A 24,917-nucleotide genomic window follows, 5' to 3' on the forward strand; every position below is an offset into this window, starting at 1 on the left:
AGCACAACATGCAGAACGCACAGCTCGGTGGCAGCAGCTGATCCATCCACATCTCCTTAGCGTGCATTCAGATATCTCCTCCCCCCCCCAACGTGAGCGGCAGAGACACGAAGTGCCGAGTATGAGAACGACGCAAAAAAAAGCGCACCCCCTTGGGGTATTGGGGGGTGGGCGAACGAAGCGAAGTATGTATGTGTATGTGCATATATATATAATATATATATATATCCCTATATATAAAAAAAATCCTGGAATGGAAAAGCAAGGCGATGATACGTGATCTTCTCTGAAGTTCTTGGAAGACATTTAAAAGACCCGCGAGACAAAAAAGACCACGGAGCATCTCACTGGGACCGTAAATATGAGACTTGGTGCCAAGAGATTGTCCCAGGGCAGTCTCACAGGGACGTGGAACATAACATTCTTGCAAGACACACCCTTCTCATCAAATAAGAGCATGGACAGCCAGCAAAACTTTCAGTCATGTAAAGTCACGTGGCACACACAAATCTTGTGCTCTCAGCAATGAAGAAAGAGCAGCGTGGAGAAAAGAGACCCAAGGCGCGAAAAAGGTACAGAATATGTAAAATTCTAAAGTATTGTAGCGTCCCAGCCAAGCTGAAGCCTTTTTTGTTTTAAGTGACTGTTAGGTCAGCTCGAGGGAGGGCAGAGTGCAGCATGGAAGACTGATAGCTGGGTGCTGATTGATGCGGAAAGGGGAGGCGAGACCCATGGGAGGAGGGGTTGGAGAGGGAGCTAGAAAATTGTGTTTGGGGTTACACAGTCGCTGATTGTTAAAGTAGAAGTTTTGTGACACTTTATTACATCAGTCACTACAGAATCAAAAAAAAGATAGCACAGATCACATTACCGTAAAACAAACAGAAATTAGTTTAAGTCAGAGAATTTCATGCATTTATTGGTTACTGTGCAAAAAAAATTATTAACTGCTGATGATGTGGATTGTTTTATCTGTGCTGAAATACCAAACAGAGAAACCTATTCTAAATTATGGTACAAAGTCATTATACAAAAGTCTCACAGACCTCATTTAAGAGATTTAGCATATTGGGACACGAAAGATTCCAAATATTGTTTTTACAGAAGTTCTGAAATAAAAGTGAAACTAATGAAATAGCAACAATTCAAAGAAAAAAAAAATCTTAAAAGTGTAATCCGGAAAACCAAACACAGGGGTTGGGGAGTGAAGCCCCCTAGTGTGTGTGTGTGTGTATATATATATATATATATATAATATATATATATATATATATATATATATATATATATATATATAATACTGTATCTATTATAAAAAAAAATTGTAGGAACAAAAGACGGGAGAAAGACGTGGTCTTCATAGTAAGATCATGGAAGACACTTAAAAGACCCACGAGATGAAAAAGATTGGCCACGGAGCGTCTCGCAAGGGCCTTAAACATGACACTTTGTGCCCACAGATTGACCCAGGACTGTCTAGCGATGACGTAGAACATGATATTCTTGCAAGACACGCCCTACTTACAATCAATTTTAAATAAGACCACGGGCAGCAAAACACTCAGTCATGTGAGTGTAAGGATTTGAGCACATACAGATCCAGGGCTCTCAGCATATATAAATCATATAAGGGCAATATGTTATAAATGAAACGTCGACGACTATGCATAGAAGAAAGCAGCGTGGAGTAAAGAGACTCAAAAGCGTTGGAAAGAAAAAAGAGCAAAAAAGAAAAAGAATAATCTAGGTACAAATTCAGAAAATAAGGAAAGTAATTATCAGCCCGGAACAAGTGCAATTGAAAAAAAAGCACATCCAATCGGGCTCAGAATTAAAAGACAGAGTAAAAGACAAAGTAGAACTTCATAAAGACGTTCACAAACATTGGCACTAAACACATGCAGAGCAGGTTAGAGATTATGAAAGCAGTGGAATTCAAAAGACTCAACAAAAAAGAAACAGTGCGATACACATGTGGAGAAAGTTAAAGAATATGAAAGTAGGAAAATTAGAAAGTATAAAAAAAAGAAAGTAAAGATCACAGTAGTGCAAACAAACGGAAATTATTACTCGAAAAAGGGAAAATAATCACCACGGACCAGGTGTCATTAAAAAAAAATCAGGACAAAGCGAGGTCAGAAATAAAAGACAGAGTAGAAAACAAAGTAAAATATCATAAAGAGGTTAAAAAACAAGGGGGCCAAACACATGCAGAGCAAGATACAGAATATGAAAACAGAAAAAAACGACAGTGTCAAAAAAAGAAAGTAAACATCGCATTAGCGCAAAGAGAAATTATTACTCGGAGAAATAACGAAAAGGCGAATAGAGATCGAATATATGGACATAGGAGCGAGAAGCTAGCAGGGGGCAAAGCCCCCTAGTATATACATATATTTATATATGTTTTTTTTTTCTTTTTTTTCAATGAAATATTGTGCTGTGAGCAACACAAGCATGCCAGCAAACGTAATGCCACTGCAATAAGCATTTCCCTCAAGTGACTACATCTGTAACACTTGCAACACCTGACAGCAATAATTCATTATAGAACCCTGAGCCTTTTGGTTCCTCATAACAACTGGAAAATGCTGAAGATATTAACAACTTTACAAATACAGATTTGTTAAAATAATTCACAAAGATGAAGGAAATAAATAGGAAAATAAAACAAGACAAGAAACAAGGATGACGCCCCAGGGTGATTCTTACTTATCCCCCTCCCTAAGGGGTGAATTCCAGACACCCCAAATAAGATTGGTCAAGTCTGGTTAGCCCTTGCCAAACACACTGTTGCCATCTCCAAGCTCAGCAGTCTTATAGCAAGAAGAGGCTTTTAAGGCCAGGTGAACAATATCTAAGAATGCATTGAATCAGTTAAAGGAATATTCCATCCAAAAATATTTTTTAATGTTACTTACTCCATGTGGTGTGCAGAGATAGCTGAGAAAAATTTTGAATCTTATATTTTCATGGAAAATGAAGGCAACAATGTTTGTGGTATGATGGGAACCAATAGTGATCAATGTTGGACAACAGCAAACACTATCCAAAATCATCCACCAATAGTCACACGTTGCTCATAAAACACATGCACTTTCTGCCAAAATGTTGTTACTTTAATTTTCCAGAGTTAGTTATTTATTTCACAGACAGGAAGCTCATTCATTTTTGAATTGCACTTTTGAATTGATGACAGGACCCCAAATACAGCAGTGTCCAAACCGACTGTCATCTAAATACTTAATAGGATCCTAGCCCTGACTCCTACTGACAATTTCATGTCCTACTATAATGTGGTTTCACATTAAAGTCCTATGGACAGAATACTCAAAAAATGAGTTAAAGCGAAGTATTAGGGACATTAATGCATCCAAGTGTTGATAAATTCTATGGCCAGAAAAATGGCAAAGAGACCAAAGTTATTCATAAACTATTTGTTTTCTTATTAAAATAGACAGGAGAAGGATAAGGTTAAGAAAGATTGGAGTGTTAAAGAAATAAATAAACACAATAAAACATAAACCCCTGCTTCCTCTCTGGGTCTAATGTGATGAATGTTGAAACAGTGCCTTAGATGACTGGCATGTCCATTTTCCCATCTCAAAGGTACATCTTCTACTCTCATCTCCTTCCTTGTCTTCCTCTCCCTCTCTGAATTACTCATGCTGTAGTAGTCCGGCCCATCTTCCTGCTGTCTGTTAACTTTGCAACACCTCCCCTCCACAACAGTGAATTGACTGATGTTCTGGCTACAAACCCCATAAAGCAGTCACTCCCATCCAGCACATTATTACTTGTTAACATATGCACTTTCCTTGTACTGCTTTAGCGACATCAGGCTAAAACTAGTATTCCCTAATATTCATATTTCAAAGTACAGTATATCTAAAAAGGCCATCTCTCTCTGACATTTTCCATTCCCACTCTGTTGAGTACTGTCTTATATATTATTTTTCATGGCCCCTAGCAAATGAATAGAAAAGCACTAACTCTCTTACAACCATCTCCAGCTTCTCTAGCCTTTAGCCATGTGCGGCTGCCATTTTTTGCTCTGGAAGCCTTGTGGTATCTTTGTAGCCCTCTCACTCTTCTCTGGACTGGTATCTCTGACTATTGCCCTTTCCGGGTACCCAGCATGTGCACAGAGATTACTGCCTGTTGGTACTTTTCTTTCTTTACTTGCATGATTCTTTTGATCACCCTTTCCATGTGTTTTTCCTCACTGTCTTGGGACCATGCTTTGCCTTTCCAAGGTCCAGAACTAGCCCTTTCTTCCTTGTAGCCCCTCACATAATAATGAGAAAGTGTAATACTAATTAGAAAGATTATGACAGTGGTTCTCAAACTGTGGGGTGGGCCCCCCACCCTAGGGGGGCGCGAAGATGTGAAAAAAAGAAAACAAGAATCGAAAATATGAAAAATACATCTATTGAAACCAAAACAAATTAACTTAAACTACATTATGATACTAGAAAAATGAATATAGAGTTAGATAAATGTCGATAAAAGTTAAGTATGTATAATACAATATGCATCTATGATATATATCATTAATTAAAAAAGAACTAATTGGTATTAGTGGGCTCCTTTCAAAAAAAAGTTGGGGGGGGGGCGCAATTAAAACTGTTATGAAAACTTGGGTTGCAAATACTTAAAGGTTGAAAAATGCTGGATTATGACATGGATTAGGTTGAACTGCCATTTGGGTAACCCCTTCCCTTTAATTTTGAGTGTGGTATGAGATACCTTTTGGGTGGACTTTGCCTGCATTCTCTATTTTTATGTATTTCCTCCCACAATCCAAAGTAATGCTTTAAAATATCAAATCAAATCAAACGGAATTGTATTCATCAAATACAAATTACACATACAGGTGAAATGCTTAGTCGCTAAACTCCAATCCTGGGCACCTAAGAAGAATATAAAAGGACAGTAGAAATAATAAATGACTTTATAAATAACAACAAAATCTTTAATAGGACTATAAAATATAATACATTATGTAAGAGAGTTAACAATAGGGCATCATATAGTTCTGGAAACATTACTTATTCATTATAGATGGACTGTGGAAAAAAGCAGTCTCTGAACTAGTCTTCAGGCTGTGCTATCATTTACATGACCGCAGCACAGAAAACTTTGCATGGCTCAAATTACTGTTAATCTTATTTTCGCCACTCCAACTACATCGCTTGGTGTAGATGTCCTGAAATTAGAGAGTTCATGCCCAATGATGTGTTCAGCTGACCCCGCAATTTTCTGCTGAGCTTTGCGCTCCTGCTGCATGCTGTTCCCAAACCAAACAGTAACACTTCCTGTCAGGATTCTTTCAATAGTAGATATGTAATTGCAGTTGGGAAGGCAGCCTGAAATCTCTGAGGCCTCTGAGATGGGTAGAAATATTGTCCTGCATTCCTCACCAAAGTGTTGATATATTTAGACTTGCTGGAGTCCTTTGTGATATGGACATCACAGTATCTGAAACTGTCCACCCTCTCTACTTGAGTGCTGTTAATACCGAGGGGGTGGTTGTGCCTCTTCCAAAGTCCACAATTAGCATCTTTGTCTTGCTGACTATCAGGAGAAGACTGTTGTTCTGACACCATTGTGATGTACTCTCCACTTCTTTCAGGTAGACCTGCACATTATTATTAGATATCAGGCCTACCACAGTTGTGTCACCCGCAAACTTGATGATGATATTAGTCATGTACAGCCATATGGTCGTATGTATAGAGGGAGTACAGCTGAGGAATCAGAACATACTGTATCCCTGTGGAGGACCTGTGTGGCCACCCACTTGAACTACCTGGGGTATGCCTGACAATAATGACGTGTTCAGACACAGGCTCCTGAGTTTGTTGATGAGCTTAGAGAAGCTTATTGTGTTAAACGCAGAACTGTAGTCTGTAAATAGAATTCACACACAATTCCGTCTCTTGTTTTCCAGGCGGGCCAGTACTTTTTATAGGATCAAGATGATGGCATCCTCTATGGATTTACTGGAGCAATATGCAAACTGCAGTGGGTCCAGTGTTTTTTCCAGAAGAGAGGATATGTCATAGCCACTTAAAACACTCCATTGCTATAGGTGTTAGTGTAATTCAGAAAGATTGAACTTACTTACTTAGGTAGAGGGATAATAGTGGATATTTTAAAGAATGTTGGTATGACAGACTGTGATAAGGAGAGATTAAATATTACTGTGAACCCTGGTGCAAGCCGATCAGCACAGATTTTTAAAGCACATCCTAGAATGCCGTTATGATCTTTTGCTTCCTAGTGTTCACTTTTATGAAAGCTCTCCTGTAAACTGTGCTCTGACAATGTTAGTGCTCTTTCCTCATTAAGTGGTCTCCCGCCACAGGTGTGTTGTACCGCTGGTTGATATTAGCATTCCCATCAAAGCCTGCATAGAAGTTATTGAGCTTGTCTGCTAGAGAGGTGTCAGCATTCACTGTGGTGGAAATCAGTCATTAGGTGTGAGTGGTTGTTAGTAATGGTCTGTCATCCCGTTCTGGGTGGTCCTTTCCATTTGATAAATTAAAAGCTGACTCATGTTTTCTTGATATTTTTTAGTTATGTGATTTTTTTTATTGCTTTTGGCACATATTATCCACCTCAATCTAATGATCCAGGAACATTGTGTTTTATCTGAAATTTCTGAAATGCTCTGGGGTATTTAAATAGGAAACCACTTCAGGATATGTTCCATTAAATCTTGTCTTTAAAATAAGTTAATAAAAATTATTGTTTTTGGGGTGACTTGGAATTTTTAAAAATCATATTAGAATCATTAGGCTTTCAAGTGGATGAATCCAAACTATCAAGAAGATTTCTAAAGTGCTGTTTTATTTTTGTACACAGGTTTTCTCCAATGATCTTCTTATACTTATGCACCATTATATCATGCATATGGATTTTGGAACTTGGCCTAGTAACAGAAGAACCGCATATCTGCAACAGTTCTAAAGGTCATGCAGAACATCATGGTCTGTTTCCATTGCAGGTAGGCAAATTGCAAATATCATTCATCCAATTGGACTTTATTGAGCAGGCATTTCACCCATTCAGATGCTGACTAAAAACAGGAGACATAAGCTCCATCCCAATTTTTTTTTTCTTACTATGCAGTTAAAAAAGTGCAAAAAAAAGTTATTTTTTATCATTTAATTTGTTTAGATTATACAGTATATTGGAACTGGTTCCATGAATGTGTGGTAACTTGTCACATTTTCCTCAATTTACAAAAGAGTAAATGTTTAACCTCCTTAGTATTACATTTTTTCTCAAATAAACATGTATAAAGCATTGCATTTTTTGGCTTGAAAAATTACAAATTTATTAAATCTGTGCTTTCTACTGTAAAATGTAAAAAAACCATAAAAGTATAACGTCAGAAATGTAGAAAATATAATAATGATACAAATAATAATAATAGTAGTATTAATAATAATGCTCATACCATATATACTTTCAAAATGTGTCGTCTGTGTGGTATCTCTTGAAGCACGGAGAAATACACAGTCCAGCATCACAGTCATGACAACAGTAGCGTGATTCCTTGCAGATTTTATTTCCAGACTGATCAGCTTTTGAACAGCACATTGCACATGTGTGATTGACACAAGTGTCACTTTCGGATTCATCAGAATCACTTTTGAATTCACTGCCTGTTTCAATCTCATTGCCTGAAGACAGATACATTTTGTCAACACTGCTTGTATCAATGACACGAGCATGCAACACCTGCTAAAAAATGTTTCTTTAACAATTCCAGGTGGGTTTAGGAGAAGACGTGTCTGCACCGTTGCCTAGGTAACACCCGGGCCTGTAACTTACACAAGACACGCCTGTATTGTTTCCTGAGCAATTCTCAATACTAATGATATTGCCACTTTTACAGCCCGAGTAATCCTTGTGTCTAATGCTTACACAAGACTCGTCTATGCAGTTGCCTGAGTGACGCTTGGGACTAATGCTTTTAGCACTGTTTTTATAGTCCAAGATTATACTTAGATCTAACGCTAAGGAGGTTAAAAAGGGATTCTGCTTTTTCAGTGACTAAATGAATGTTGAGCAGCAGGCACATTACTGCTTGGATATGAGGAAATAGGTGAGTATCCCAACATATAGATATTGTCATCCACCTATATGGGAAGACCCAGGGTTACAGTATGTGTTATTTTATCTTTGCCTTATCCTTTGTAGTTTGGCCACTTTCACTATATTTATCCCTTGCTTGAATATTAGCTATCAAAATGGCAAATGTATTCTTCTGAATCCCTTGGCTATTATTCTATGCGTGCAGGAATGCCACTATTGTGCCCTTCTCTATCTATATCTTTATCTATCTAGATCTCTATCTATGGTTGTTAGAGCATGACATAAACCCCACCACACATATTTCTACAAAACTTTAAAGTTATTTCCAGTATAGTCTAACTTAGAATACAGGCTAATACATTTTTCACTTTTCTACACTTAAACATCTCTCTATTATAAAAGAAAATCTTCAGACGAGACTTTTGCCAAGAGATTTTTTTTAAGTCCCGCCCTCCTCTCAACCATTTCAGGTTAATGGCCCATGCCCATGATCCTGTCACATGTCATTCGTGTAAATGCTTTTGTCAGACATAGTTCCTGCGCTCTCAGCTTTTATAAATTTTTACGTTTTCCTCACTTTAAGTTCCCAATAAAAGAAGACGTATTATGTCCAAATCTTATTGAAGAATTTCATCCTGAACTGTTATCAACAGAAGAAATTAGTACAGGGCACTCCTAGCACCGAGAATCAATGAAGTCAAATGAAATAACGCAAAAATTGTTGATCAGTTACACGGCGAATTGGTTAAATGTGTTGTGACACTAGAGGACGCTGTCACTCCTCTAAACCCCACAGACAAACGTCCAGACACCAGGTAAAAGTACCAGAAATAATTTTATATAATTTCTTCTTTTTTGATATTGTGCCACGGTAGACACCACTAGCACCACCATAAACAATAAATCAATTGTCAAATACAATAACAATAAATCAGTCCTCCTGTCCTCCCAGCAGCTCTGTCACTCTACCCACCCAACTCTGGCTCAGCTTGCTGGGTCTGCACCAGTCCTTTAAATAGTGCTTGATCTGGAAGTGCTCCTGTCTTTCTGTCCATGTGATTAGCACTTCCGGGTCAGATAAAGACTTATATTTTTCTTCAGCCTGGAAGTACTTCTGTTTCTTCGTCCTCGTGACTTGGGAGTTCTTCCGGGCTACCGGGAAAATAAAAATCCCCGCGTCTCCCTGCAGCATCCCACGATGGCACCCATGGCACCCAGCAGGGCTGTGAAGCCGAACTCCATCTCCCATGGGGCCCTGCAGGAATCCGGGGCACCTCCATGCTGCAGGGAAGACACCATCTAGCGTCTTGGATGTGTCGGCCGGGATGAGCTGCCGGCCTTCCATCACAGAGTGCAAATAAACTATGCTGAGACAGTTGGTGGTGAGGGTGCGGAAGATGAAAACATCAACTTCAAATATCCCGTAGAATATCTACAACCGTTAACACCATCTGGTCTTCCATCGACCAAATTACTGTTGAAAGAAGAATGTATTGTAATGTTATTGCGTTATTTATGTATGAGTGATGGGCTGTGCAATAGGACAAGATGAATTTTATTTTGATCGAACAATTCTGACATGAAATATTTTAACAGGCGACAAGAAAGGTAATGTAGTACATCTTCTGCAGATAACATTAGACACCAAAGGAGATCTTGATATTCCATTCGTATTAAAACATTTAAAGTTTCCCATTAGATTAGCTTTTGCTATGACAATTAACAAATTACAGGGACAAACAGAAAAAAACGATATTCACTTGAGGCAGTTATATATTGCATTGTCACAATGTAAGTCCATATTGACGAAAAGTTAATTCCAAATATTGTTTTTACTGAAGTTTTACAGTAAAAGTGGAGGTTTAAAAAGTATTTGTATGTTAATTTCAAAGCCAAACAGAATGAAAACGTATAATGCAATGAATACTTCTAACACAATATGAAACATAATTTTCTTTCAATTTATTACATTATACTATTTTTTTCTATGGTTAATTACTCGCTTTACTGTAAAATAGTTAGTTCTATTATGCATATGTACCAATTCCCATTAAAACAAAAATCTGTTTAAATTGTACATCCGCTTCCCCCTATACAAGCAACAGATCTGTGAAGTGGCTAGCTCGTAGCGCCCGCCTGGGGGTTGGCGAGTGAAGCAAGCAGGGGGCAGAGCCCCTTAGTCTATTAAAAAATAAAAACTGAGATAACCTTATTAAGAGATGCTTTTAAACTCTGTATCTCCAGAACACAACATGACTTCAACTACAAAAGAATTAGAAATGCATGAGTAACAATACAATGCAAATGTTAGGTGTCTATGTTGACAAAAGTAATTATTAAGAATTTTTTAATATTTGAGCGTGTTTGAAAAACTGAGATTTTTATGAGATTAAGAGATTGAGCATGTTGGCTACTCAATAACTCTTTAACTGTTGATTGTATAAAAAAATCTGTTCCCTTTTTACTAAATACTCATTATATGAAGAACAAAAAAAAAAGTCTTATTCAGTTTTTGTTGAGGGCAAATAATAAGTAAGAAAATGACCCATTTGTGATGGGATCCTTGCTTGAGCTGGAGTAATTAAAGTCTTGAGATGGTGAGGGTGAGAGGGGGTCCGCGAGGAGTGCTGCTCAGGAAGGAGGAAGAAGGTATGTGCCGCTGAATGTGTCATTTGTCTCTCAGTTATCAAATTGTATGTTACTACTGTGGTTCATTTTACATACTCTATAACACTTCAATATTATTATTGAAACTATTGAGATTATTATTATTGTTCTATGAATTGTTGTTTGTTGCAAAATTACTTATATTTCTGTTAATCAAACACTTTATTTTACAGTAAAATTTCACAAGGGCTTAATAAGCTCAAAAGCACGAGATTCTAGGTAATAGTAAAAAATGCATGACTTTCTGCCACGATCAGGAGGTCTTAAGTGTCGTATCAGCTTTTTATTTATATTACACATTTAATTACATTTGATCACTCTCCTGGGTGAAACCAAGTAGAACAGCTAGTTACATATATAATCATATATAAAGGACTTTATTTTGAAATAAAAAGGATTGAAAGTATGTGGTGGACTCCATACACATCAGAAAAAAATTAAATATGTGAGTGCTTCAAATGGGAGACTTGAAACATTTTGGTGAGGATATCTGGGTTACAACTACTGTAGTCTTATGAGGTCAGATGGTGCTTGAATAAGGATACATGTCTGGGGATACCTTGTTAAAGAAAATTTGTAGTGAATAACAGTGAAATACTGTACTGAAAAGACTACCCACAGGGATTATTCCTGAAAACCTACCCTGATTTCTTCTAGTCTGTGTACTTTAAATGGCCGGGGTTTCAGGGAAAGAGCAAAATAAACTGAACAAAAGATTTAGTTTCCCAGTTTCAGCCATAATTCTCAAACGAGAATACACATGTGTGGACAACTAGTTACAAGGTTTGAAGTGAAAAGCAGTGAAATATGCCAATGTAAAGGCTACACTCGTGAGGCTTCTTAAAACACCTGCTCCTAACTCCTCTAGTCTGTGCACTTCAAACTGCCAAGGCTGCAGGGAGAGAGCGAAAGAAAATGAGCAAAATAGTTAGGCCTAATGCTGAGAAAAAATAAAACACTAAAATTGCTATTTTCAATTCAGGATCTCAGTAGCAGAAGGTAGCTGAAGCTTAATGATTAATTTGTATATTGTAATGAGCACCGCAACAGAGAAGACAAACAGGCACACTCACGTAGAGCACTGCAGCTACTGGGCTCCATTTGTTTAAGAAGTGCTTCTCTCTGCTATGATACTTTTCTGTTGTTTTGACTATTGCATTTATGGCATAACAACAGCAAATACAGTTTAGATAAACATTGTCCTCTATGTATATTCTATGTGTTAAAATGTGTGGCTATATTCTAGCATGGTGTGTTTGTAATTCCAATCAAACAATAATGTTAACTTTGGTTAGTTAATTTTTTAGATGTTCAGTCAGAAGTTGGATGTCGTTTGGTGTCATTTGACAAATTTGTTGATTATGGTGTTTTGATGCTGAAATCTGCCTTTCCTATGTCTTTTCTTTATCAGCGATCTCAACGACCGCCCTTTTCACCTCCTTTTGATGGGTGTGACTCAAATGCATGTTTGGCTATTCACATTTTCACTAACATTGCTGCCAGTTCTTTCAACCTTACACCGACTCCTACACTATCATCTACTGAACAACAGCACGCACACACCGCCTCTGTGTATATTGGTGAATTCTCGTTTAAATTCATCTTAAATGTTCGTTTTAAAATGGTAAAGCCTGAAATAGCAATTGAAAATAAATTACATTTAAATAATGACATTCTTTACCACCTTTTTTTTGTCAGTGACAAAATTTTGTAGCATATTTAATGCTGCTTCATTCTTGGTTACCCTAATGTTTAAATTGATCTGGTATTTGTTGCAAAGTGGTAAAGCATTAAAAGTTACACTATTTTTTGAAAAATGACAAGAACTAATATATCACATTTTAATTATTGTGCCATTCATCTCCATTGATCTTTTTGTCAGCAAGAGACAAAAGGAAAAGTTATAGTAATAAAATAAAATAGTCTTAAAAGGGTTTGTATTGCTACAATCATCAGTTATAATTGTAACAATTCTAAGTCAGTAAACCTCTTACACTAAATTAGCGTAAAGATGTTTATAATAATGTAATACTTGAGAAAAAATGCCACACATGTAGACCTTCTAGGGTCAACCCTGGTATGCTGCTGTCCTTGCATATTATTATGATCAGTTTATAAACCACTAACTAAATAATAAATGAAAGAATGCTGTTTGTCATTTTTTGATATAAGTCATGAGTCATGACAGTATTTGTATGTACATTGTAAAAATAATACAGACTGGCATATATTTAGATTCAGTTGAACACATCAATAATTAAATGGACTTGACATCTTTATTATTTTATAATAGTAGTGACATATTAAAAATTGTTTTCTATTTGACGATATGTCAATAAAATAAAAACACTCGATATAGGAATCAAGTCCTGCTTGTATTTGTAATGATGATTTTCAAACAGATGTTTTGGATAACATTACATAAAATGTGAATTCCTGTAAAATAGAATTATCTAAAACAGTGACACTTGATGATATTATTTAGCCTACCCGAATGTAATAGACTGCACTCGTGTGTGAATTACGGCAGCGCCAAGCTCATTAGAGACTGAATATGTAAAATACAAATCCTTCCTAGCAGTAATGCACAGGCCAGTCCTTTGAATGACACTGAGCAGTTGTATTGTGCAAGTAGACATTTTGATAAGGGCAAACTCGGCAGAAGTGACATTATAGCCTCATGACAGCACCTGGGAACTGCTCAGTGTTTTTGCTGCACAACAAGTTTTTCCCTGTGGCATTAGTCAGTTTCTACCTATTCTCTTCTGCTACACTTTGTGCTGTTTTCTTTTGTTGAGCTTGTTGTCTATTGAAACAGTTAATATTTTTGAATGGTTACAGTGCATCTGGAAAGTATTCACAGCGCATCACTTTTTCCACATTTTGTTATGTTACAGACTTATTCCAAAATGGATTAAATTAATTTTTTTCCTCAGAATTGTACACACAACACCCCATAATGACAACATGAAAAAAGTATACTTGAGGTTTTTGCAAATTTATTAAAAATAAAAAAATTGAGAAAGCACATGTACATAAGTATTCACAGCCTTTGCCATGAAGCTGAAAATTGAGCTCAGGTGCATCCTGTTTCCCCTGATCATCCTTGAGATGTTTCTGCAGCTTAATTGGAGTCCACCTGTGCTAAATTCAGTTGATTGGACATGATTTGGAAAGGCACACACCTGTCTATATAAGGTCCCACAGTTGACAGTTCATGTCAGAGCACAATCCAAGCATGAAGTCAAAGGAAGTGTCTGTAGACCTCCGAGACAGGATTGTCTCGAGGCACAAATCTGGGGAAGGTTACAGAAACATTTCTGCTGCTTTGAAGGTCCGAATGAGCACAGTGGCCTCCATCATCTGTAAGTGGAAGAAGTTTGAAACCACCAGACATCCTGGATGAAAACCTTCTCCAGAGCGCTCTTGACCTCAGACTGGGTCGACGGTTCATCATTCAGCAGGACAACAACGCTAAGCACACAGCCAAGATATCAAAGGAGTGGCTTCAGGACAACTCTGTGAATGTCCTTGAGTGGCCCAGCCAGATCCCAAACTTGAACCTGATTGAACATCTCTGGAGAGATCTTAAAATGGCTGTGCACCGATGCTTCCCATCCAACCTGATGGAGCTTGAGAGGTGCTGCAAAGAGGAATGGACGAAACTGGCCAAGGATAGGTGTGCCAAGCTTGTGGCATCATATTCAAAAAGACTTGAGGCTGGAATTGCTGCCAAAGGTGCATCGACAAAGTATTGAGCAACAGCTGTGAATACTTATGTACATGTGATTTCTCAGTTGTTTTATTTTTAATAAATTTGCAAAAACCTGAAGTAAACTTTTTTCACGTTGTCAACATGGTGTGTTGTGTGTAGAATTCTGAGGAAAAAAATTTATTTAATCCATTTTGGAATAAGGCTGTAACATGACAAAATGTGGAAAAAGTGATGCGCTGTGAATACTTTCTGGATGCACTGTATTATTGCATCTTCAGGTTTTTTTTTTGTCTTAGGGCAAATGCACTTGAGTTCTGCAAGCAATGTGTTCATTCCAAATGCCAATGCCTACATTGCATAGCATATATTTGCAATGCTTTGATTCTGAACATCAGAATCACAATCAGCATGGAGCAGACATTCCCATGTTAATTCTAAGCATCCAAAAAGTTCCTGACTGCCATGAACCTGCAGTCCTGGCCATTTTTGTAATAAGTAGTTTAAAGCTGTTAGCCAACTTCTTTTCTTTTTTCATGAAACAGTTTAGAAGGGACTTTTCTTCATAACCTTCTCAAATCATTCGAGAACTGTTCAATTTTACATAATGATTCTCTTTGAACAAGTTAGTCCTTAATGGATTTTGTAGCACAGTGAGTATTCATTAAAATATATAGTAGATTGGAATATTTTAAAGAAAATGCTGGTGTCCTTTTCCAGTATCATTATCTCATCTATCACATTAAGAATACTGCATTTATTATCATCATCATTACTTTTTAAATATGTTTTCTTCCAGTAATATGAGTTTTCATCCTTTTCTGTTATTTAATAGGAGCACGTGGCTTTAATTCATACACTGTGATCCATCAACAGAGTAAGAGTGTCGCAGAGCACACTTGTCTTTTAACCAGGAAATTTGGACGTTATTACTGCATTAACAGCTGAGTCAGATATCATAAAAAGTTGGTGTCACCTATCGAAAGATCTACACAATAAAACTGGCTTGCTCTCTGTTTATATGTGTGTTATAACATTACTCAAAAAGGCTAATACATATTTTCATGAAAATTGGAGGATAATTGGGATAGGATTTTTGATGATTAATAATAATCAATAACTCGGTCAATAGGGGGAAGCTATTATAATGTGGGACTTGAAAAAGAAATTTTAACTTGGTTAATTAATTATCAGTTTTGCCTTTGGTGATACCAGTAATTAATCAAATAATTCGGCAAGGCTCCTACTTTACTTACCTTTCTCTGTTGTAGGAAGCACGTTCCTGGCCTTAAGAATTATATCAAGGTATCTGAAGCACACTCATTTTAAGAAGCAGAATAATATATATAATCTATGGATAAACACAAGGATTATAGAAGTTATATAAATGCATATATACTGTATATATATTGACATACAGTACAAGACTGGTCACAGACATTAGACAGACAAACATATAACATATAGGCTGGCTGTTCACTGATATTTAGAGTTCTACTTTATCTTGGCACAGTTTATGATAAGAGTCTTTATGAATGATGTCCGATGTCATGTGGAGTTGTTTGCTTTGTTGTTTCTCCAGGTTCAAGTAGAAAATTCTCATGAGTTGGAATGCAATTTTTCTCTTTGCTACATGATCCTTGTCTTTGCTATGCTGCAGTTTCTTCAGTTTCCCTTCTGTTTTCTTTTGGGGTAAAAGCATTACTCATTCTGGCCCAAGAGTTTAGATGTTGCAGTTCTCATCTTGAAGTCATGGCCTCTCAGCCTTGTCAAACTATTGGCACACACCTTTGACTTGACAGACTGGGTGTCAGCTTTTGTTCCACAAAGATATGAATTTGTCTAAGCAAGTAAGAGGAGCTTATAGCTTTTAGGTTCAAAGATCAGGAATCCGATGTTTTCAGAGTTCCCCCTCCCCAGGGAGTTCAGTGAATGTCCCATGAATACCCCTGAGAGAATTTCTTTAGGATGATCCAAAAAGTTTTTAAAGAAGGCTGAACCTTCTCCAAACTAGATTAAAGTTACTCTCAATTACAAATTCAGTATCTTCTAATAGGTATGCTTTTCTGTTCATCTTAGTTGTCATCCTTTGAAGGTCTTTGTCCTTGCTTTAATCCATTTTGTGCCTTCTAGCTCAAGTGATCTGCAGAAGAGGCCTCTGATGAGATGTCAGGTCACTTCTGATGTACACCTTTGTAATCAGATGAAATCCAGGCAGATCCTGGTATGTGCTGGAGTTTAGTCTCTTAGTTTGGAATGCAAGTGAGGGTGTGCAGCTGGATGCCTGCATCCCTGTTAAATGTGCTTTCTTAATAGGTCTGGTGTGTCATGAAATCCTAGCAGAATGAGCAATACCCACTTTGTCCTACTCTTGGGGATAGTCCAGCTTGGAGTGTAGGCTGTATGGTACTTCGAAGCAGTAAAGGGGAGGACTCGGTAAATTTGATTGCTGAGGTTTCTGGTATTGTCTGTTAAGTCCTTCCCTGATGTCATAAGCTAATTCAGAGGCTGATAGGTTGAAGGTGAATGACAGCTGACTGGAGTGGCATACTGGCAGAACCAGTAGCCACAGATAAATTAGTACTAACATCATAGGTTCTTGTCATCTTTTGAAATCTTCTTGTCCATTTCAAATAGCTGCTATTCTCTTTGAGTCTATGCTTCGCATCTACACATTTCTGTTTAAACTACTTGTCTTATGTGCAATTCAGAGGAGTATGCAGTAAAATGTACTGCAATGTTTTGAAATAACTAGGGGGCTCTGCCCCCCGCTCGCTTCGCTTGCCAACCTCCACTTTGCGGATCTGCTGCTCGCATATTGTGAAGCAGATGTACAATTTAAACTGATTGTTATTTTAATGGGAATTGTTACATATGCATAATAGAACTAACTATTTTACATTACAGCGAGTAATTGACCGTAGTAAAACATAACAAATTGAAAGAAAATTATGTTTCATGTTGCTTTAGTGGTATTCATTGTGTTATACATTTTTGTTCTGTTTGGTTTTGAAATTAACACGCAAATACTTTTTAAACTTTTAAAATTTCAGTAAAAACAATATTTGGAATTAACTTTTTGTCAATATTGCATTGAATTTTGGTTCTGTGTTTGGACTTACATTGTGACAACGCAACATATAACTGCCCATGAGTGAATATCGTTTCTTTCTCTCTAATAAATAAACCAATATTTTTGAATGTTTGTCCCTGTGATTTGTTAATTGTCATATACGATACATCCTTCTTTCAACAGTAATTCGGCTGTTTTTTTACAGGATATTGTAAGTTAATGTTTTCATCTTGCGCATCATCATCACCAACTGTTTCAGCACAGTCTGTTGATACGCATTTAACCAACTTGCTGTGTTACCGATCAACAATTTTCTCATTAATTCGTCTGACTTCATTGTTTTTCGATGCTAGGATTGCCCATGTACTCGTTTCATCTGTTGACAACCGTTCTGGATGAAATTCTTCAATAAGATTTGGCCATAATAAGACTTCTTTTATTGGGAACTTAAAGTGAGGAAAACGTAAAAATTTTTAAGAGCTAAGAGAGTAGGAACTGTGTCTGACAAAAGCATTCACACAAATAAGAGGTGTGTGGCCCAGGGGCGTGTTTGAAAATGCTTGTGAGGAGGGCAGGACTTGAAAAAAATTTCTTGGAAATAGTCTTGTCTCAAGATTTCCTTTTATAATAGAGAGAAAAATGGACAATGCCCAGAAATACAAGTACCATTTTATGAAAAACCTTAATGTATCCATGTTATAAATGGAATAACACAAGTTTTGTTAGAGTGTATTTTTTACATTAAATCTGAAAACTAGATTAAAATGTACAGTCATGGCCGAAATCATTGACACCCCTGGAATTTTCCCAGAAAATGCACCATTTCTCCCAGAAAATTGTTGCAATTACAAATGTTTTGGTATACACTTTTATTTTCTTTATGTGCAGTGGAACAACACAAAAAAAACAGAGAAAAAAGCCAAATCTGACAATTTCACACAACTCAAAAACCAGGCTGGACAAAATTATTGGCACCCTCAACTTTATTTGGTTGCACGCCCTTTGGAAAAAATAACTGAAATCAAGTGCTTCCTATAACCATCAACAAGCTTGTTACACCTCTCGACTGGAATTTCCGACCACTCTTCTTTTGCAAACTGCTCAAGGTCTCTCAGATTTGAAGGGCGCCTTCTCCCAACAGCAATTTTGAGATCTCTCCATAAGTGTTCAATCAGATTTAGATCCGGACTCATTGCTGGCCACTTCAGAACTCTCCAGCGCTTTGTCTTCAACCATTTCTGGGTGCTTTTAGAGTTATGTTTGGGGTCATTGTCCTGCTGGAACACCCATGACCTCTGACACAGACCCAGCTTTCTGACACTGGGCCCTACATTGCACCCCAATATCTTTTGGTAGTCTTCAGATTTCATGATGCCTTTCACACAGTCAAGGCATCCAGTGCCAGAGGCAGCAAACATCCCCAAAACATCTTAGAACCTCCACCATGTTTGACTGTAGGTACTGTGTTCTTTTCTTCGTAGGTCTCATTCCGTTTTCTGTAAACAGTAGAATGATGAGGCTTTACCAAAAAGCTCTATCTTGGTCTCCTCTGTCCACAAGACATTCGCCCAGACGGATTTTGGCTTCCTCAAGAACATTTTGGCAAACTCCAGTCTGGCTTTTTTATGTTTCTGTGTTTATGTTCTCCTGGCTCTCCTGCCATAGCGTTTCATTTCGTTCAGATGTCGATGGATAGTTTGAGCTGACACTGTTGCACCCTGAGTCTGCAGAACAGCTTGAATATGTTTTGAAGTTGATTGGGGCTGTTTATCCACCATTTGGACTATCCTTTGTTGCAGTCTTTTATCTTCCGTCCATGTCCACGTCGATTAGCTACAGTGCCATGTGTTGTGAACTTCTTGATTATGTTGCGCACAGTAGACAAAGGAGCATGAAGATCTCGGGAGATGGACTTGTAGCCTTGAGATTGTTGATATTTTTCCACAATTTTTGTCCTCGGACAATTCTCTGCTCTTCTTTCTGTTCTCCATGCTTAGTGTGGCACACTCAGACACACAACAGAAAGGTTGAGTCACCTTGTCTCCATTTTAACTGACTTCAGCTGTGATTGCTATTTTGCCAGCACCTGTTTCTTGCCACAGGTGAGTTCAAATGAGCATCGTATGCTTGAAATAAAACAATTTACCCACAATTTTGAAAAGGTGCCAATACTTTTGACCGGTCCATTTTTGGACTTCTGTGTGACATGATGTCAGATTTGGCTTTTTTCTCTGTTTTTCTGTGTTGTTCCAATGCACATAAAGGAAATAAACATGTGTATACTAAAACATTTGTAATTGCAACAATTTTCTGGGAGAAATGGTGCATTTTCTGGGAAAATTCCAGGGGTGTCAATGATTTCGGCCATGACTGTATTTTTTACTTTCATCATTGTGAAAGCCTATTAGTAAGGCTTACAATAAAAAATAAACTGCATTTTAGCCATAAATGGGTTGAATAATAAATTTTTTTCAAATTAATTGTGCTAAAATGAAAGAAGGTGGATTTACAGCAAATTTAATTTTGGATATTTTTACAGTATGTTGACAATTTAATCATATAAAGTGGTGACATGTTGAAAAAAAATGGAAATGAATTGCATTAGGGCACATTTAAGAATATATTATTTAATAAACATTCATAAAAAATCTACATTTGAAGATTGAATGTTAATTTTAAAAAAAGAAAGATATCAATGGTATTGTACAGTACTGCACAGAAAAATAAAACTAGCATGCTGTATGTATGAGGCTTCATGTTTAGCTGATGAAGACTATACAGTCAAAATGTTAGTGAGGAAGACTAGAAATTAAAGTTTTGTCGCATGTTGGTCTAGCATTTGAAGTGAAGAATTTCACTGCACTCTGTACAAGTAGAAATATTAATACTACTATTATTGATGTCTGTTTCTGTGATAATTTTGTAAATACAGTATAGAGAAATTGTTAATTTTTTATAAAAGTGGTTTTAATGTCAGCTTTACTATGGTAGCATCCATAATTATATCTACGTCTTGCTCTGTATTCCTTCTCATACATCCTATGTGCCTTGGATTTTTTTTCTACGCCCTTCCTGGCCAATTACATGCCTGTTATGCCTACACTTTATGCTTATTACTAGAATTTCAAATTGTTTATTTAGAAATGACAGCATCATATGCCATATATCAAATTACTTATAAACAATGTCTAGAAATAGTTTAAATATTTTTAAAAACATTTTTATTGTGTTTTTAGAAACTTAAAAGCTTGAATGAGGAGGCCTGGGTGGCAGGCATTGAACAGTCAATGATGCTGGTGCTTGTTATTGGTCGCTGGCTGATGCCTTCAGCTGGGATGACCAGTGAGCAGCTGTATCAGCTGCTCCTGATGGACAGTGGCCTGGGAGCTGACATCCTGGACCTGATTGATGCTTTTAAGGAGTCGGGAGTTGAGATAAGCCGAAATGTACGCATCATTGGCCTGACTGTTTTCAGTTGGTCCCTGATGCAGTTTCCTTTGGCCCTTACCCAAGCCAATGATCCTCAAGACAGTGATTCAGATGAAGATGCTTCTGCATATGTGACTGATAAACAGAGTGTGGTAAGCAGAGCCAGAAAATTCTTCAAATCGTGCATGTCTGGTGAGATGTGGAGCTTGTTCATCATCATAGGGATGCAAGATGGACCCTCTCTAGTTTTCCGAATGTACCTATTAATTCAGGAGAAGGTCAGGAGTCAGATGATGATCTTCTTTATTGGAAAACACTTCATCTCAATTGTATTTGAGGTTTATAGAATTGTTGCTGTCATTCGCGTGATAAATGAACAAGAGGCCTCACCGCTGACAAGTAAGAATTCTGAATGTTATTATTATTTATTTTTTTGTAAAAATGCATTCCATTTTCCTTTGGTAAAATCTTTTTCTTTTCTTTCTAAATATTTGTTACTCTTTATAGTTGATGATGGACAGATGAAATTGCAATGCATCAATAAAACCCTTTGCCAAGCACAGCTAAGCCGTCTGATGTTCTTCATTCATGGAGTGGTGATGGTGTGGCGTGTGGTCTGGGTAAAAGGAGACAAAGTATATTGGGCACTAGCAATTGGAGTGTGTCTTCTCATCATAGAAAGTTTCATCACTCTCCGATACACAAGCAGAGGGGAATGGAAATGGTGAGATCAATTTGAAAACAACAGTCACAGGGTTAACTTCAAGAGCAGGCTTTATAAATCTGAAAATGAATTAAAATTATTTCAAAAATCAATACAGAAGAATTAATGAAATTGAGAGGAAATAATGTGAAATATTATTTCCTCTCAGTATTATTGATTTCTGCACACAGGTTTTCCCCGAGTGTCTTTTTGTACCTCTGTTCTGTCCTTCCCTGTGTTTGGATTCTGGAGCTGAATACGGTGGAATTTGTACCAAGTGACTCTTTAGGGTCAGCGCACAGAAGAGAGCGTCACGGACTGTCTATACCAAAGGTACATAGGATGTAAACGCTAAAGACAAGATCTGCTTTTTGGTGTCAAGGCGATAGGCAACCCTGCCTGGCAGCTTCAGAAGACTTTCTAGAAGATTCCCAGCTGTCCCTGTCTTTGTGGAGTTTATATTGTGGGTACTTAATTTTGCTCCCAAAGGCATTCATATTCATTGCACTGGAGACTCTAAATTGCCCCAAGTGGCATCTTATTCATGCTGGAAACTTGCCTTGTACTTAATGCTTTCAGAATAGGTTTCAGCTCTCTGCAACCCTGTTTGAGATCTGTTTAAAAGAGTACATAAAAATATCAGAATAATAAGATGAAAATTCTAACTTAAGCATGTAGGAATCTGGAATATTAGTAAACGAGTCCTACCAGAAGCACCAGTCCATTTTTGCAAGTCCATATAAGCATTTGTTTAAATCAGTTCATGTATTTCTTGGTTATAGGAATTTGACACAACAATTTGGACAACTGGACTGGAACAATCAATGTTATTCATACTAGTGCTTGGCCGCTGGCTAATGCCTGCAGGAGAGCTGTCTGAGGACCAACTTTCACAGCTGCTAATGATGTACATTGGAATGGGAGCAGACATCTTGGAGCTATTTGAACCATTCAAGGAACCAGATATCAAGATCAAGTACAGAGTGCTCATTTTTGGACTTTCTGTTTTCTCGTGGGCCTTTCTTCAGTTCCCAATTGTCCTTACACAGACAACATCTGTGGCCACAAACCAGTATGATGTTCTTGCCACTGAGGAAGGGAGGGAACCAGGAAAAACAAGAAAGGGATTCCTTCAGACCTGTTTCTCCAGTGAAATGTGGAGCAATATTGTCACAGTGGGAATGCTGGATGGGCCATTTTTCATCTATCGAGTGTATGCCTTGGCATGGGGAAAGATGGAGAATCAAATGACAATCTTCTTTGCCTGTAAAAATTTTCTTTCTGTGGTCTTTGTCATTTATATGGTATCTAAGAACTGTTGTAAGACAGGTGACACAGACACTTAAGCAGAAAATGAATTTGCAATGTTTATTTTTGATAAAATGCCGATCAGTTGATGTAAAAGCATACTATGCTTGTCTCCGTAACCTATTTGTATATTAAGCAGAATTAACTTTCAAGGTTTCAGTTAAATTGAGTAATTATATTCATTGATATACTTTTGTGTGGTACTTTTAATGGGGCAAGTGGAAAGGCCACCCTACAAGGATTCAGGGGCAGCAGGCTTTTGCTTCCTTGTTCTTTGTTTGAGTACTTTTGTGTTTTCCCTGTGCTCATCCTTCCTTCCTTCTTTCTTATTTATCGTTAGATAAAACATATTTTAAGTATCATGGCCTCCATGTCATTCACTCAAGGTTCAGTGAAACTGTAAGAGCATTACACCTAATATGGTCCACACCCTTTAAAGCTTTTTGTTGATTACATTTGTCAAAGAGGTGAGTTTTCTCATATGGCAGCCTCTTGTCTCATTATCTATGATTTGCTTGATTCGCTTATAACAAGTACAGATATTTCAAACAATTTGGTGAGTGACGGGGGTCCTTAATAACGAAATATATGCAACATTGCAGAGAACTGGGGTGTCCACTTGAAGGTCAGATGGTGATGTGCTACTACGTTGCAGTTTGCAAAGCAGAAACAATTAAGTGCTGGTATAGTGTACCAGTGCACCTCAAGCACATGCCAGGAGTGACAGCATGCTTGGGTAAGTTTAAACACTTGTGTTCAGTAAAGGGGTCCCTCATGGACAGAACATAGTACATACATACATAGTTGACCAAATAATTTCTTTTCAATTGTTCTTTTCTGTACAGTGCATAAAACATTCAATTCATTTCATGTGCCATGTAAATGTCCAGCCTGTAAATGTTCCATGTAATAAGTACGATTCAGTGTATACTGCTTTTGATCTAAACCTTCCAAAACTTTGAAATGGTACAAGATTACAGATCAAACTGTTATTTTCATACATGGCGAAATTATATTTATACCCACAATTCCAATTATTCGTACTAATTACCAGTTTCAATTCAAAACAATGCCATAGTCAGTCACTAGGATATGCAAGAATCGATCTACGGCACAAATGTTTTACTCAAGGCAATACAGTATATACAGTATCTACCATATTCAAGAGTAAGGAGCTCCAGTGAACTACTAATATTAGCCCCTGGAAAAATAAATCCTATTCAGGGTTAGATAGTACCTTTGATGTATCCAATTAAGTGATGCCACTATAAACAAGGCCCATTGTCTTAAGAGATTTCCTGGGTGAAGGTAACACAACTAATATACTGAACTTTATAAACCATGGATATATAAATATTTTTGTTATAAAGTAATGATAAGAGTTATGATCAAGGGGAATTTACTTAAAAAATATTGTTTGACTGTACTCACGAGTTTTATCATTGAGTCTTGGAAGAATTACATACAGCTTTGTTAGTTAGAATTACAGAATGAATATTACCATATTCCAAAGTGGAATATGTTTTATTACAAAAAAAGAAATTAAATACATGTATAAGAGAAGCATCATAAACATCTTTCTTCTTATTCCACCTAAAAGACAAAATTTCAGTTTCAATTAGCTCTCGGGGGTTGGGAATGTTTTGGACTAAATTTATGGTTTATATGAATATTATTTCAGATTGGAATTCAGTATGAGACTGACAAAATTGGAAAGTTTATTATTCCACATATTGCTTGTGGCACATGTAGAAATATTGATTTGATTTGTAAGTTTTTTCTTTGTTATTTGCAAACAATATTGTATTGTCTATTTATGTCTAAAACAGTGGCAGCCAATACTGTATCTTGTTATCTATGGTATTTCCAATAGAAAGTTTCTGAGTGATACTGAAAATTGTTTAAAATGGTTTGTG

At 37.1% G+C, this 24,917-nt stretch overlaps 1 protein-coding gene across 1 annotated transcript in view; it reads left to right on the forward strand.

Moving 5' to 3' along the window:
* The window catches only part of LOC120530638, a 28,277-nt gene extending 5,238 nt beyond the window's left edge, over positions 1 to 23,039 (forward strand). Inside the window, exons 3-6 of the mRNA XM_039755061.1 lie at positions 6,871 to 7,012; positions 20,798 to 21,714; positions 21,885 to 22,026; positions 22,476 to 23,039. Of these exons, the coding sequence (XP_039610995.1) occupies positions 6,871 to 7,012; positions 20,798 to 21,714; positions 21,885 to 22,026; positions 22,476 to 23,039 (1,765 nt within the window). The remainder of the gene's footprint in view (positions 1 to 6,870; positions 7,013 to 20,797; positions 21,715 to 21,884; positions 22,027 to 22,475) is intronic.
* The last annotated feature ends 1,878 nt before the right edge of the window (positions 23,040 to 24,917 follow it).

The sequence above is a fragment of the Polypterus senegalus genome, chromosome 6 (genome assembly GCF_016835505.1).
Source record: "Polypterus senegalus isolate Bchr_013 chromosome 6, ASM1683550v1, whole genome shotgun sequence".
Classification (NCBI taxonomy): domain Eukaryota; kingdom Metazoa; phylum Chordata; class Cladistia; order Polypteriformes; family Polypteridae; genus Polypterus; species Polypterus senegalus.